Here is a 13,696-nt window from a genome sequence, read left to right on the forward strand (position 1 = left end):
CTGTTTCCTCTCTATCATATTTTTCCTAACTTTGCATTTCCTGTGGAATGTAATCATTCTCAACCTGAGGTATCTATTTTTTTTTAGAAATAGAAAGAATTCATTTTCCGTCTGGCTTTTTCCAACTCCATGCCACTTTTATTCCAGATTTGGATTCATATATGAGCTGAAGCAGTGTCAGTATCTACAGAATCCAAGCTAGGGGTGGAAGGTCAGTGGCCACAAGCACACTGGACCCTTTTTAGTTTGTTTAAAACGTCAGTGCATATCTGGACAGGGTTCAACATAGGAGGTGAAGATATTGTGATTTAAAAAAAAATTAAAATTAAAAAAAAACCTGCTCTGTGGGCAGAACAAGAGATGGGTTGGAGAAAGAATCATGGATAGCTCCCTTTCAGGTTTTGACTGATTGAGGATAGAACCTAGTGAGTTTGGATGAATTAGAGGTGGAACCTGGTGGACTAATGCAACCTTGGATGGAGTCTTGTGGAACTGGATTTGGGGTCAATAGAACAAAGCTCTCCAAACCTGCTATCCCCAACCCAACAGAAGCCATCTCCTTGGCAGGCCAGTGCACATAGCCCTCACACACAGACAGCCCATGGTTGTGCACATAAAGATACGACACTGGCATTAGAAGGGCTCCTCAGAGTCTCTCCTGAATCCAGCCAACCAGATAAAGTTGTACAAGAGTGGCTGTGGCTAGGAGGCTCCTATCTCTGAAGTTTCAGAGGTTAGCACAGCAGCCTGTCATAATCTCTGCAAATGAATCAGGTGCCTCTGGCTTTGTCTGCTGCAAGATCTCTTCTGTCATTCTGGAAACTTGCAAGCACTCTCCAGATATAATTCCCTCCCCTCAAGCCCCTTTCTCAAAGTCTGAGAACCACAATGCTGGCGCAGTGATTTTCAACCTTTTTTTAAAAAACTCATGGCACACTGGCAAGAGACTAAAATGGTCAAGGCACACCATCACACACACATCATCACACACACAATTTTTTGACAATTGACAAGGCACACTGTGGTATCAATGGGGGGCTCACATCCCCCAATGGTCCTATTGATAAATGACCCTGTCCCAAATTCCCACGGCACACCTGGGGACTATTTGCAGCACACCAGTGTGCCATGGCCTATCTGACTTGTAAGCCACCAGGCCAAATGAAGCCCACCAGCATGGATTGTGACCTCCTAGAAACTTTTAAAGATACATGCTGTTTTTTGGAGCCCCAGGCAGGCAGCAAAACTGGAAGATTTATCAAGAGCTCAGTGGGTGGATCAGAACCAGTAAGGTCCTGCTCTAGTTTAACTGTGGATTCCAGCAGGGGGACTAGGGCATGAATTCTGGGCTTCTCTGAAAAGCCTGTGGTTCTTCTCCCTACAGCGATCTACGCTGCAAAATATGAGAAATTACAAAAAGAGAAGGAGGAGCTGGAAAGAAGGTTTGAGGGCCAATTGAAGAAGCTTGGATGGCAACAGCAGGAGGAACTCCAGTCCCTGGAAGAGCGGCTGCAGCTACAGTATGGTGCTGAAATGTCACGCTTGCAAGAGGAGCATGGGACACAGCTGGTCCGGATGAATAGTCAGCACCAAGAGCAGGTTGGTCATAGTTTATCTTTGCCACCAGGAGCATATGGCAGGTCCAACTGCTCCAGCATTTCAGAATGGAGCTGGTAGGGGTGCTTATGCATGACTGAAATCCCATCAAGGTAGGCTAAACATGGAGATCTGATGTTGGGCATAGAAATCTAGATTCTAGAGTGCCCACTCAGAGCTGTTCAACACCTGACCACAATTCAGCAGCCAATTCAGTTATGGAAGGAGACAAAGCTCAGGGATAGAGCACCTGCTTGTATGCAGAAGATCCCAAGGCACCTCCAAATGTGCAACATATCAAGAGAGAGAAATTCACTTAAACAAATACACTGTACATTAAAAATCAATACTGTCCTTGCCCTGTTATTACAGCTAAGGCATGAGAACATCAAATGTGGAGGCAGTGCCTGCAGGCTACTGTTTTAACAGTCAAATTAATCTTGTTTGAACCATTACACCAAAAATTTGTTGTGCACAGTTTTCCAATTTGCTTATGGTCTCTCCTAGAGTTCTAAGAAATGGATTCTCAAACTGTATCCTAGCAAAACTCCCTGAGGGCTGGCTCAGATGATCCCCTTCCTTAGAATGCTGTATCTGTAGCCTTAGAATGGTCTCCCTTACTGGGCATATTGTGGAACACATGAACTGTTCACACATCCGTGCATATGCCTGATGCTCTTCATGCCTTTTTTTTTTTAAAGTGCCTGCGAGCATCAGACCTGCATACAAGCCATTTGCATTAAAACTGCATGTTCCATCTTATGCTCTCCTCGCACATGTTCAGCATTTCCAGTTAGTGATTTTGTGTTTGGACCAGTCCTAAGTCAAGCAAAAAGCGGTCCTAATCTCCCCAAGACAAATGAAAACAGAACTGGGGGGGGGGGGAGACCAGATCAGTATATCTTAAGGAATCAAATGGGATTGTACCTGAAAATGATGGAAATCTCTCGATCAGTGTTTCTCAAACTTGTGGATCCAGGACCCACCAGTGGGTTGTTACCCAATTTTTGGTGGTTAACGAAACTTGACAGAGCAGGCTAGACTATGTGCATCAAGGGTTAAACAAACCACTACCTGAGGGGAGAACTGCTACCCAATCACCATTATAATACAGCTTTAAAAAAGTTCACAAAGCAGTTTACCTAGCAAAATAAAGAAGTTAACTTATATATGAAAACAGATTAGGGGAAGTTGGGTCAACTGGGTTTTTTTCTGGCTCCTTAAGCAACTGTCAATGTCAGGGAAACAAACCTCTTTGAACAGTGGAATTCAAGAGGGATGTGCAGTCTCTTATCTTCTGTAATTATTCTGCTTTGTTGTTTGAACAGGTGGAAGACATTACAGCATCTCAGAAAGCCGTGGTGTTGGAGATAGAAAATAGCCACACGGTTGCTGTTGCTGCGCTCCAGGAGGAATATGAGCAGAGAGTACAAGGTAGTTTTATGACACTGGCCAAGACAGGGTGATTCTGGAATGGTATATGGAAATATCTGTGAGAAACTTATTTAAAATCTGTTTCACAACAGTGGCTGGCTAGGCCACACACAGAACTGAGAAAACTCAGGGCCCAATCCTATCCAACTTTGCAGTGCTGATGCAGCTGTACCAATGGAGTGTGTGTTGCATCTTGTAGTGGGAGAGGGCAGTGATGGAGGCCCCCTCAAGGTAAGGGAGCATTTGTTCCCTAATTTTGGGGTTGCATTGGTGCTGGAAAGTTGGATAGGATTCGGGACCCAACCACATAACATATGTGAAGCTGCCTTAGGTGTGATCTACTCATGCAGCTTAGTGAAGTGCAGAGGTGAGGTGTTAGAATGGGCTGGTCCAGGGGCTCCGGTGGTGCACCTTTCACACACCCTAGGCATGTCACCTGGGGCAGACGACCCCTCCCCCCCTGCTAACTACACTACTGATTTCACCCCTGGAGTGGCAGTGACTCTCCAAGGATTCAGGTAGGGCTCCTTCTAACCATGTTACCTGAGATCCTTTTAATGCCAAGCTTGAGTCCGGGATCTTGTGCAGGCAAAGCACATATTCTGTGACTGTTCGGTGTCCTTGCCCATAGCAGGCTAAAGAAGACATAAAATGTGCAGTGGCACTTTTGTGACCTCCTAATTTATTGTGGTATGAGCTGCCATTAGCAACAGTCTAGTTCTTTGCCTGGAGGACCTAACTGTATCAGAAAGGTGGGCAGAACTGAAGGCACTGGAGATGACCAATAAAGGAACATTGAGGGGAGAATTTGTAGCAAAGGCCATTTAGAAAGGGCTTTGCAGTAATAATTTTGGAGGTGAGAATACTGAGTTGCTGTGACATTCTCAAGCATCTCTTTAGGCCTTATGTGTGCAGAAAAATTTATTCCCATTGATTAAACATCAATTAGAGTTCCTAATGATTAAATACCATTGCCAAAGTTCATATTAACAGTCTTATAAAGGATGCCCAAAATTGACCACTCCATATTATATGTACTTTATAGTCAATCTTGGTTATGAATGTTGGTTTTTGCTCTTCTTTTAATACATAGAATTTCCCCTGGGCTACGATAGTTGTATTTACAATGGTTAAACATCCATTTTGCTTATACAAATTTGTTCCAGTTACAGGCTGTATCAGAGACCTGCACAGGTCTAGAGTGCCCTCTTGTGGATCAACTTGGCCCTGAAACAACTGTTTGGAGAACAGATTTTATCCACAGAGTCGCTTTGTAGCAATTAGCTGGGTTATTAAATTTTAACACATTCTACTTTAGAATTTTGCAGGTTATTAAGCCACAGATCACGTCATGGTCAGCTAAAAATTAATATCACCAATAAAGACTATCAAGGAACAGACTTATTTAATGTTCACCACACAGCCTTTAGACTGAGCATAGGCTTCTATGTTCACTGGTAGGGTATGTGTGGGGGGTACACACATGGAAAAATGTGCATGTATGCATTTGTGCATGTGGGTACACATGGGCACACTGCTTTTCCCAAGTTAGACAACAAATGCTCCATGAAAATATTAGGTAATTAGAATTGTATAATTTTAATTATAAGAGATCCCTACAGGTTTTTTGCACCTGGTCACCCTTTTCTTAGACCCAGTAAACACAAGTGCTATGGAGGCATAATGACTACCATGTACAATGTACCCATGTTGGGGGGAAACTGGGGTGTGCCAACTAGATACACCCTCTGCCAATACACTCCCATGTTCCCCACCATGGAAACATTGTTCACAGGAATCATAACAGCTGCATATAGCTACACAAAACCCAATAAGTGGAAACCACCATAAATCGATTCCCGTGATGGCTGTTTTAGCAATGGCTGGCCCAAATCATAATAGAGTGTGGTAAAAAGTTAAAAATAGCTGCTTATTTGAGCTATTTGAACTCTGTTTCTTCACCCAGTGTGTAATTAGTCTGTGGAACAGGCTGTGGTGAATGTATCCGGCCTAGACACCTTTTAAAGGGAATTAGACAAATTTCTGGAGGAAAAGTCCATTACAGGTTACTAGCCATGATGGGTATGTGCAACCTCCTGATTTTAGAAGTAGGCTACCTCAGAATGCCAGATGCAAGGGAGTGGCATCAGAATGCAGGCCTCTTGTTGTCTTGTGTGCTTCCTGAGGCATCTGGTGGGCTACTGTGAGATACAGGAAGCTGGACTAGATGGGCTTTTGTTCTGATCCAGCAGGGCTCTTCTTATGTTCTTATATTCTCATTGCATTGCTGAAGATGTCATCAGAAGCATGACTGGAACTTCCCCTGAGTCTTGCATGTGCCTCCTAACCCCAACCATGAAGCTGGGAGGTCTCACTGCTGGCCAACATCCTGTCCTCTCTCACACCTGCTGTGCAGTGTTCCTCAGAAGTGTTCCAAGAGCCAGAGATGCTGGAAAGTCTAGTTTTCCCAGTTCCTTCCTATGGATGTCAGGTGCTCTGGAAGCATTTCCAGACCTTGTAGTGTGATGAGTGTTGGAGCATGTTGTGCTCCTGCAGGTAGTCAGTATGCTATGTGCCCATTTTCAAGTCATTATGCAGTGAGGTATTTATGAATGGATGGGGTTTCTTCTCCTGTAGAACTGAAGTTGGCTCATGAATTGGAAAAGAAAGAACTAGAAGAGAATTTTGAGACACTGCGTCTGTCACTCCAGGTGAGCATTTAATTTCCAAAACCTTATCATTTGTTGCCATAGCTGTGCTTGCTCTGATATGCCTCTAGAGAAACTGATCTCTTAAGGTCCATAAAGAAATTACTCAAAAACAGAAGCACGAAATTGTCACTGATGGACTAATGGAGAAGCAGTCTGTCTTATGCAATGCCTGCATGCCAACTGTTCTTTTGCTTCCATGACTGCTGCTATGTGCCTGTCTTTCAATTATCATCCTACAAATATGCAAATTTACAGTGATCTGAAAGCAATTGGGGGGTCAGTGGCAGTTGCCCGGAAGTACTTTTAAGACCATGGGGAAGCCTCAGAAAGCTTTCCTGGTTGGTTTCAATATCGTGTGACGTTTCAGGGCTCTGGATAAGCAGAGAAGCAGCGTGGTGTGGGGGGCTGGCATCACAGACCTTTACCTGGGGCACATAGCAGAGCAGGTCTGTTACTGTTGGGGGTCCTGGGAGAACGGGAATATATGTGACTGCCTTATCCTGAGCCAAACCATTAGTCCATCTTGCCGAGTGCTGTCCCCTCTGACTGGCAGTGGCTCTCCAAGGACCTAGGCAGGGGTCTTTCCTGGCACCTGCTAACTTTAATTTTAAGATAAACAACACAACAGTGCTATGGAGTATAATTAATTATAAAGTCTAATGAAAAAGTGGGGGGTGCAAGTAGTTAGCTTTGCCTAGGGTGCAAAATAGCCTGGCACCAGCCCTGCTAACAGGTCTCACTGATTTAGCAGAACTTAAGGCTAACTGACTTTCTATGGATCAGAGTCACTGGTTAGAATGGTCTTGAGTAAAATCAATGTCACATCATATGCAACTTTTGTTTGTTCTTGGTGTTCATTACAGGACCAGGTAGATACCCTCACTTTTCAGAGCCAGACTCTAAAGGACAAAGCAAAACGATTTGAAGAGGCATTAAAGAAAAATACTGAAGAACAACTAGAGGTAATTGAGATAGACTTACACAGGTGTGTCCTCGTCATCCATGGATTTGCGATCCGCGGATCTGACTCAGCACAGAGTGCAAGCCCACATTGGAGGAACTCAGAAGAACCTTCTGACAGGCATTTTCAGTTTTCACTATATAAAAATAATTTTTACCTTTCCAGGCCATCTAGTCACTCTCTCTCACACACACACCACCTTGCACCTTTGCACGTAGTGTGCACTCCAGTGGTGCAGCTGCATCAGACAGTCAGGTGAGGGAATAGGATTGGGTTGACTATGAATACTCCATAGTAGTTGGAGCGTTTTGATGCCCCCCTTCCTACAGCAGCCCCCATGTCACCTAAGAAGCTGCTCCTCAAAAGCATAATATGACTAGAAGCAGTTTCAGAACCTTCTGGAAGCCTGGCCTCCTGACATGGGTAGGAAGAGTCACCCATCAACTGGTATCCTTCTCTTCATGAATAGAGGGGCCCTGCTGTTCCTTTTTTCTCCATTCTCCTCCTCCTTTGTCATAGGTTGCACTTGCTCCATATCAGCACTTGGAAGAAGACATGATTAGCCTAAAACAGGTTTTGGAGATGAAGAACCAACTCATTCATCAGCAAGAAAAGAGGATCATAGAACTTGAAAAGCTGGTGAGTTCTCTTTGCGTTTTGGTCTGTTTCAAAAATGAAATAGATCAACTAAGCAATTCTCCTGCATAAGTCCTTTTCACAGGGTTCTAAACAAGTGGCAGTCTATGCAGGTCTGAGCCATTCTTAGATGATCTAGGACAAGGGTGTCAAACTCATTTCATATAGCAGGCGGAATAGCATTCATGATGCCTGCTGAGGGCCAGAGGTGATGTCATTAGGCAGGAAGTGATGTCATTAAAAAGGTCACAACCAAAAATAACTTTTTTCTCACTTAGAAACTCATTAGCTGCAAATGGCAGAAGAGAAAATATGCAAATCTTGATCGTATTTCAAGATATGACAGAGCCAAATTTTCATGTGGGCTGCCCTTTCAGCAGTAATGCCTTGGCACTGCTCAGCAGCTGAGAGCCTGAGGGCCAGATTAAAAGCTTCCGCGGGCCGCATCCGGCCCTTGGGACTTATGTTTGACACCCCTGCTCTAGGAGGATCTCTCCTCTGAATTCTTAGGTTTCATTTTTTAAAAGCAGGAAGAGACATGCTAGTCCTTTTCCTTATGGAGAATTAAGCAACTTCATAAGTTCCATAAGTGTTTGAATTTTCTTTTAAAAATGTAATAATTAGAGATGTTTGTTTCTGGTGAATAAGATAAGATTACAGCCGAAGTCTTACTGAACATAATGGGCTTACTTCTGAGTAAAATAAATAATACCATTTTTAAATACTTCTAGTAATAATGAAACAAATTAAAATTAAATACATTAGACCAGGATTTCTCAAACTGTGGGTTTCGACCCAATGTCCAGTGGGTCCTGAGTTGGGCTCTTCCACCCACCCTTGTGTCCGGTGTGCTCCAAATTAGAGGTGGGTCACAGCGCCCTCCACCACAGAACAGGTGGGTCATAAAGAAAAGGAAATACAGGTGGAACCTTTTTATGCATGGGGGTTTCATTTCCTGAACCTTCGCAATTGGGAAAATTCACGTTTTGCTAAATCAGACCCAGAAATGACGTAATTTTACACAAATTGCACAGAGTTATGCAAATTGTGTACAGTTAAGCAAACAGTGCTACAGCCTGACACTTAGGGTTGAAAGGAAACTAAGGCAGCGTTCTCAATCGCCTCCCAGCTCTGCCATACTCAGCCCTCCCCATTGCCTGCTGTTCCCACTTTTCACAGGCAGGATGCTAGGCTTTTAAGAGTCCAGTCCTATGCCTGCCTACTCAGAAGTAAGCCCCATTTTAGTCAATGGGGCTTACTCCCAGGAAAGTGTGGATAGGGTTGTAGCCTAAGAACCCAGTCCTATACCTGCCTACTCAGAAGTAAACCCCATTATAGTCAATGGGGCTTACTCCCAGGAAAGTATGGATAGGTTGTATGCTTTGAAATCTCATGCTTTGGATTGCTGGGAAGACTTACTCGCTGAACTGTTTTGTTTGTGTAGACTAGAGCACAGAGAGCCTGCACCATCTCAGTCTGAAGGAGGGGGGAGTTAGGCTTTTAGGTTTTTTAAAGCAGTCCCCTCTGTTCCTACTGCACCTGCCTCTGTGTGCTGCACTCCTCCTGGCTATAGAGGTTTTTCCTTTCGCTTCCCCTCTTCAGCCTCTTTGATGGTTCAGAGGCTACAGGATTCTTACTGTTCCTTCTGCAAGGCACACAATCTTCCGGAGCCTCTTCCATGGCTCCAAGGCTATTTCTGTGCCTGTGCCTTTTTCCAGTATTTTGGGCTGCCTTGAAATGGAGCAAGACAGCAGCTGGGGGCAAAGGTGTGTGTGACTTTGAATTCTTCCTCATTCGAGCTGAGATAAATCCGCAGATAAAAAATCTGTGTATAAAAAGGTTGCACCTGTATTTTATTTATAAAGAACTCCATACTTGGGGGTGGGGTGGAGTTTCTACATGCTTGCTTTTAGCTGGAAAAGGATTCTGGGGAGGAGGAGGAGGAGGAGGCAGTAGCATTCCCAGTGGGGGAGCACAGCACTCAGTTTTGCAGGGTGCCTCAATGTGCCATGTAAACTGCCTCTCCCCCTCACTGCTGGAGCCATTCCTGGCATCAAGAGCAATGTGTTGATGTGTCCTCCACTTTGCTCTCACCATCCAGAATGGCTCTGAAGGTGAGGGGGAGGGGCAGTTTACACACCTACAAAACTTGATACCCTACAAAACTGAGCTCCGTAACCCCTCCCTGGAAATGCTACTGGGAGAAGGAAAGAAGAATAGCCTGAAATTAGCAAACTACATAACAGAGAGAGCTCTATTGGAACGATAACAGGAGAAACACATCCCAACTAGCTATATGGCCCCTTCAGGTGCAGGATCCTAGTGCACTGTTGCACGTTTTTTCCAGTGCTAGCAATCGTTGGAATGAGAAAGGAAGCCTCCTTTTTAATCTCCAGCTCCATACTTACTCTTTTTCCTCTGATAAAAAACCACTCCTGTATTTTTCTTGGCAAGATAAGAGCAGATTCTGAAAGGTGGGAGTTTTGTTTTGTACTACAAGAGTCAGTGCGATGTGGTAGAACAAACTGACAGGGTAGGATTCCTAGCCTGTCAGCTCAGAGGATTTGACACACTTCTGCCTTTGTTCACTCTGAGAGTTGCCGCTGCACATTCTTTAAGGCCCCAACTGCACCAGGACAACAGTCTTGCAAAATAAAGTCAAATATGATACTTGAATTCACTTTGCAACAGCTAGAACAATCCCAGCTGTGGTTTTGGTCTGCTCCATATAGCCTTAGACTGACAGTGGGCAATCTCTTCCTTTTGGCGCTCACTTGAATAAAGTGCTGCCTCTAACTGGGGCTGCTGCAGCCATCATTTCCTTGGCCATCAAGCAGCCTGTTCTATTGATTAAGGACCCAATCCTATCCAACTTTCCAATGCTGGTGCAGCTGCAATGCAGCCCCGAGGAAAGGGAACAAACATTCCCTTACCTGGAGGAGGCCTCTGTGACTACCCCCCTATTGTAGAATGCAGCTCATGCCGTTGGCACAGCTGCACCAGCACTGAAAAATTGGATAGGTTTTGGCCCTTGTTCCTGTCTGTTTACACCCAGTCAACCCCAACAGACCCAAGTGATCACTTCTTCTGGGATGAATTGCTGGGCCCCTCTTCTTGGAAACTCTCCTATGCTGAAGACTGCTGCTATAAATAGGGCTTTCTCCCCTGTCGCTGCAGGCTGAAAAGAACTTAATACTAGAAGAAAAGATCCAAGTGCTTCAACAGCAAAATGAAGACCTCAGAGTCCGGATTGATCAGAACACTGTGGTGACAAGGTCTGTCTTCATATTTGCTCCTGAGCTTCACATTGCAAGCATAAAGCCAGCTATCAGATTTAATTCACACCTTTTTCACACTAACATGATTGCTATCTCTTTATAGAATCACAGCATAAGAAGGAACATGAAGTTCATTTTGCTGTCTGAGATCTAGCAGCACAGTGGCTAAAGGCCCAATTCTATTTGGACACCATGCCAGTGTCACACAGGTGCTGGTGCAACATCTATCATACACTTAAGTCTGTCCATGCAATGCCACTTCAGCATAACCCCCCCCCCCAGTAATGTGGCCACAGCCCTACCAATGACACTGATGCAGCCCTGCTCAGCAACACCAACAACATCTGTGGAAACCCCAACATAACCCATTACCCACAGAGCAGTGTCCTGACATTCTCACATAGTTGGCAAGTCACTGCACCCACCCAGCCCCACACCAGTGGCCAGAGAAGCACAGCCAAGGTGAATTGGCACCAGCAACACTTGTCCACTAACAAGGAGATGACAAGGGTGATGCAGCCAAAGTTATTATTGAAGAATATCAGTGATGGAGCAGTATCTGAAAGAGAAACACACAGGTGGGGTTGCCAACCATCTCCACCCAGCAGAGCTGTTGTCCCATTACATGCTATCCAACCAACAGCCCCTGTCTGTGTATGTCAACCCTTTTTTGTCTCTTCCACATCCCTCTCATGTCACATCCCAATCGCCTTTCAGTTTTGACCTGTCCACTAGTGGATTTGCACCATGTTGCACTGGCCTCCACAGAGCATCCGTTGGTGGGTGGACTTCTACGCCAGCAGGGCTGTCATTGCACTGCCATAAGTGGATATACACCAACATATCTTGAGGATAGGATTGGGCCGTAAGAGCTTGAGTTGTGAACCATGCAGGATTTGACTCAATTCTCAGCTCTGCCAAGTGGCCTTCATTCAACTGTTGCCTCCAGGCTCTGTATAATACTGATCTCTCTTACAGGGTTGTCAGAAGGGTTACTGAGACTAGTTTTATGTGATGTGCTTTGAATGCTCCGAAGGACAATATATGTTGGTTAATAACCCTCTGCTGCATACGAAGAGCCCTCCATAAACTAAACTTTCCTTCTTAGGAGTTGTCAATACTACTCATTTTCTGCGGATCAGTGCTGACTTGAAGTTTATTTCGCAAGCAGTTGACCATCAACCTCTGCTGAAACCACCTGGGTATTGAGACAGACACTACTGAATGCTGTAGTCGTATGTTTCAAATTATACACTTTGCAGCAGGTGAATTTCCCTGCTAAACATTAGCACAATACACCGTATATGAACACAGAAATGCCACACTACTGCAGCATTTAAAGATCACTGCTGGTGTCCTGTGTGTGTGGAGAATGAGCTTGGCTGACCGTGGTGTCCTTGCTGGTTTTTCCCTCTGTGGCATTCATTTTCTGGGCCTTCCTGTTAATGTTGCTGTTGTCATAATTTGTGCAAATCTGCATGTGTTAATTTTGGTCTATTTTTTTTTCTTGTCCTACTTTTGGAGCCATAAAGACTCTGCAAAATGGCTAACAATAATCCAAAACTAGAACCCTAGACGAACCTAAATTCCCGTGCACTGAGGCAGTGGCACCAGCATGAGCTACGCTGCATCCTGTGGGGGAATTTTGGCTACTGGAGCCCCACAGAGCCCCATTTATCCCCTTGCCCCATGGTAAGCTCCAGCAGCCACAATAGGTCAACTTGGACCTGTGCCAGTTATATCACTGGTGCAAGCCTGCATTGATCCATGTCAGGGGTAAGTTACTGTGCAATAACATCCAAAACAGCAGCCATGTTAGTGGCAAAAACAATGACTTACTTTAAAGAGTAGCTTGTTTATTGTGGCATGAGCTTTCATAGGCTCAAGTTCAGTGTCAGATGCTTTAATGAGAAAATCATTATTGGGAGGCAGGCAGGCAAGACACCTGCCCATGTATCCCCCCAGGAATAGTGAGGCACAGAACCCTGCAGTTGAGAAATTATGCACATCAGACAGAGCTGAATACCTGCCCCCAAACAAGGGTGGTAACTATAAAGCCACCACAGGAAGCCTCACTTCTGTGAGGTATTTCCTGTTGTGCTTCCTGCTGGCTGACGGTCCTTGCTGAGCTCAGTGGTCTCTAAGAGCTCTGATTATCTGCATATTTTCCTTCGCCTGTGTGTTTCAGCAGAACCTGGTCTCCAAGAAGCAGTCCCATGGCTGCAAAAACAGAGAGGTTGCTGGCTCCCACCCAATACATGGGCAGTGCTCCGTGCCTTGTTCTTTTCCTTGTTCTAAAATAGGCTTCTCCACTGTAACTGGAGAGAGCTGGCTTATTCCTCCTGCCAGCATCAGCATCTGATGATGCTGCAGAAAGACAATCTGAATAGTCTGTAGGAGAGAAAGAGTAACAACTGGAGGACTGTTATTGTGTTTCTGCTTGCCAAAGCAAATTGCCCTTTGGAGCACATGCCAGGTTTATAAAAATTCACTGGTCATCAAAGACACGTCCCTGCTTGAAATGCCTCTTGGAATTGCCTGCAGTTTGACCATACAATTTCCAGTCCTTGTCTTCCCAGTGGCGTAACTGGTGGGGGGGACAGAGCACTCAGCCTGGCAGGGATGGGGATGAATGGCCCCTCCCTTCAAAGCCATTCCCGATTGGGGGGGCAAAATGGAGCCATATGAGTGCTCTGCCCCCCCTCCAGCTACACCACCATGTCTTCCACCACAAACTGATGATTAATGGTTGTCTCAGCAGAGTGAATGCTGACCAACAGATACCTCTGTACCTTTTCAGCATCCTCTTGTGTAGCTTGCAAATTGTATTGGGTGTAAAAGAACTGCAGTCTCTGCTTCCCTAATTATCTTATCAGTGGCCTTGTTGTTTCTGCCTTCAAGAGTACTAAGACAGCTCACTGGTCCACCGAGCAACAGGGTTCTCTACCATGACTGGCAGTAGCTCTCTGTGATCTCATGCCAAGGTGTTTTCCAGCACCTGCTGCCAGGGATACTTTTCGGTGGAGGAACTGGAGATTAAACCTGCATGCAAAGCATGAATCCTGCCATTGAGCTTTGGC

At 45.1% G+C, this 13,696-nt stretch overlaps 1 protein-coding gene across 3 annotated transcripts in view; it reads left to right on the forward strand.

The window, feature by feature from the left end:
- MTUS2 (microtubule associated scaffold protein 2) overlaps nucleotides 1-13,696 on the forward strand; it is a 226,106-nt gene that overhangs the window by 208,967 nt on the left and 3,443 nt on the right. For all 3 annotated transcript variants that reach the window (XM_066619698.1, XM_066619699.1, XM_066619700.1), the window contains 6 exons: nucleotides 1,385-1,599; nucleotides 2,925-3,030; nucleotides 5,668-5,741; nucleotides 6,605-6,703; nucleotides 7,222-7,341; nucleotides 10,516-10,613. In XM_066619698.1, coding sequence (XP_066475795.1) covers nucleotides 1,385-1,599; nucleotides 2,925-3,030; nucleotides 5,668-5,741; nucleotides 6,605-6,703; nucleotides 7,222-7,341; nucleotides 10,516-10,613 — 712 coding nt within the window. The remainder of the gene's footprint in view (nucleotides 1-1,384; nucleotides 1,600-2,924; nucleotides 3,031-5,667; nucleotides 5,742-6,604; nucleotides 6,704-7,221; nucleotides 7,342-10,515; nucleotides 10,614-13,696) is intronic.

The sequence above is a fragment of the Tiliqua scincoides genome, chromosome 3 (assembly GCF_035046505.1).
Source record: "Tiliqua scincoides isolate rTilSci1 chromosome 3, rTilSci1.hap2, whole genome shotgun sequence".
NCBI lineage: Eukaryota > Metazoa > Chordata > Lepidosauria > Squamata > Scincidae > Tiliqua > Tiliqua scincoides.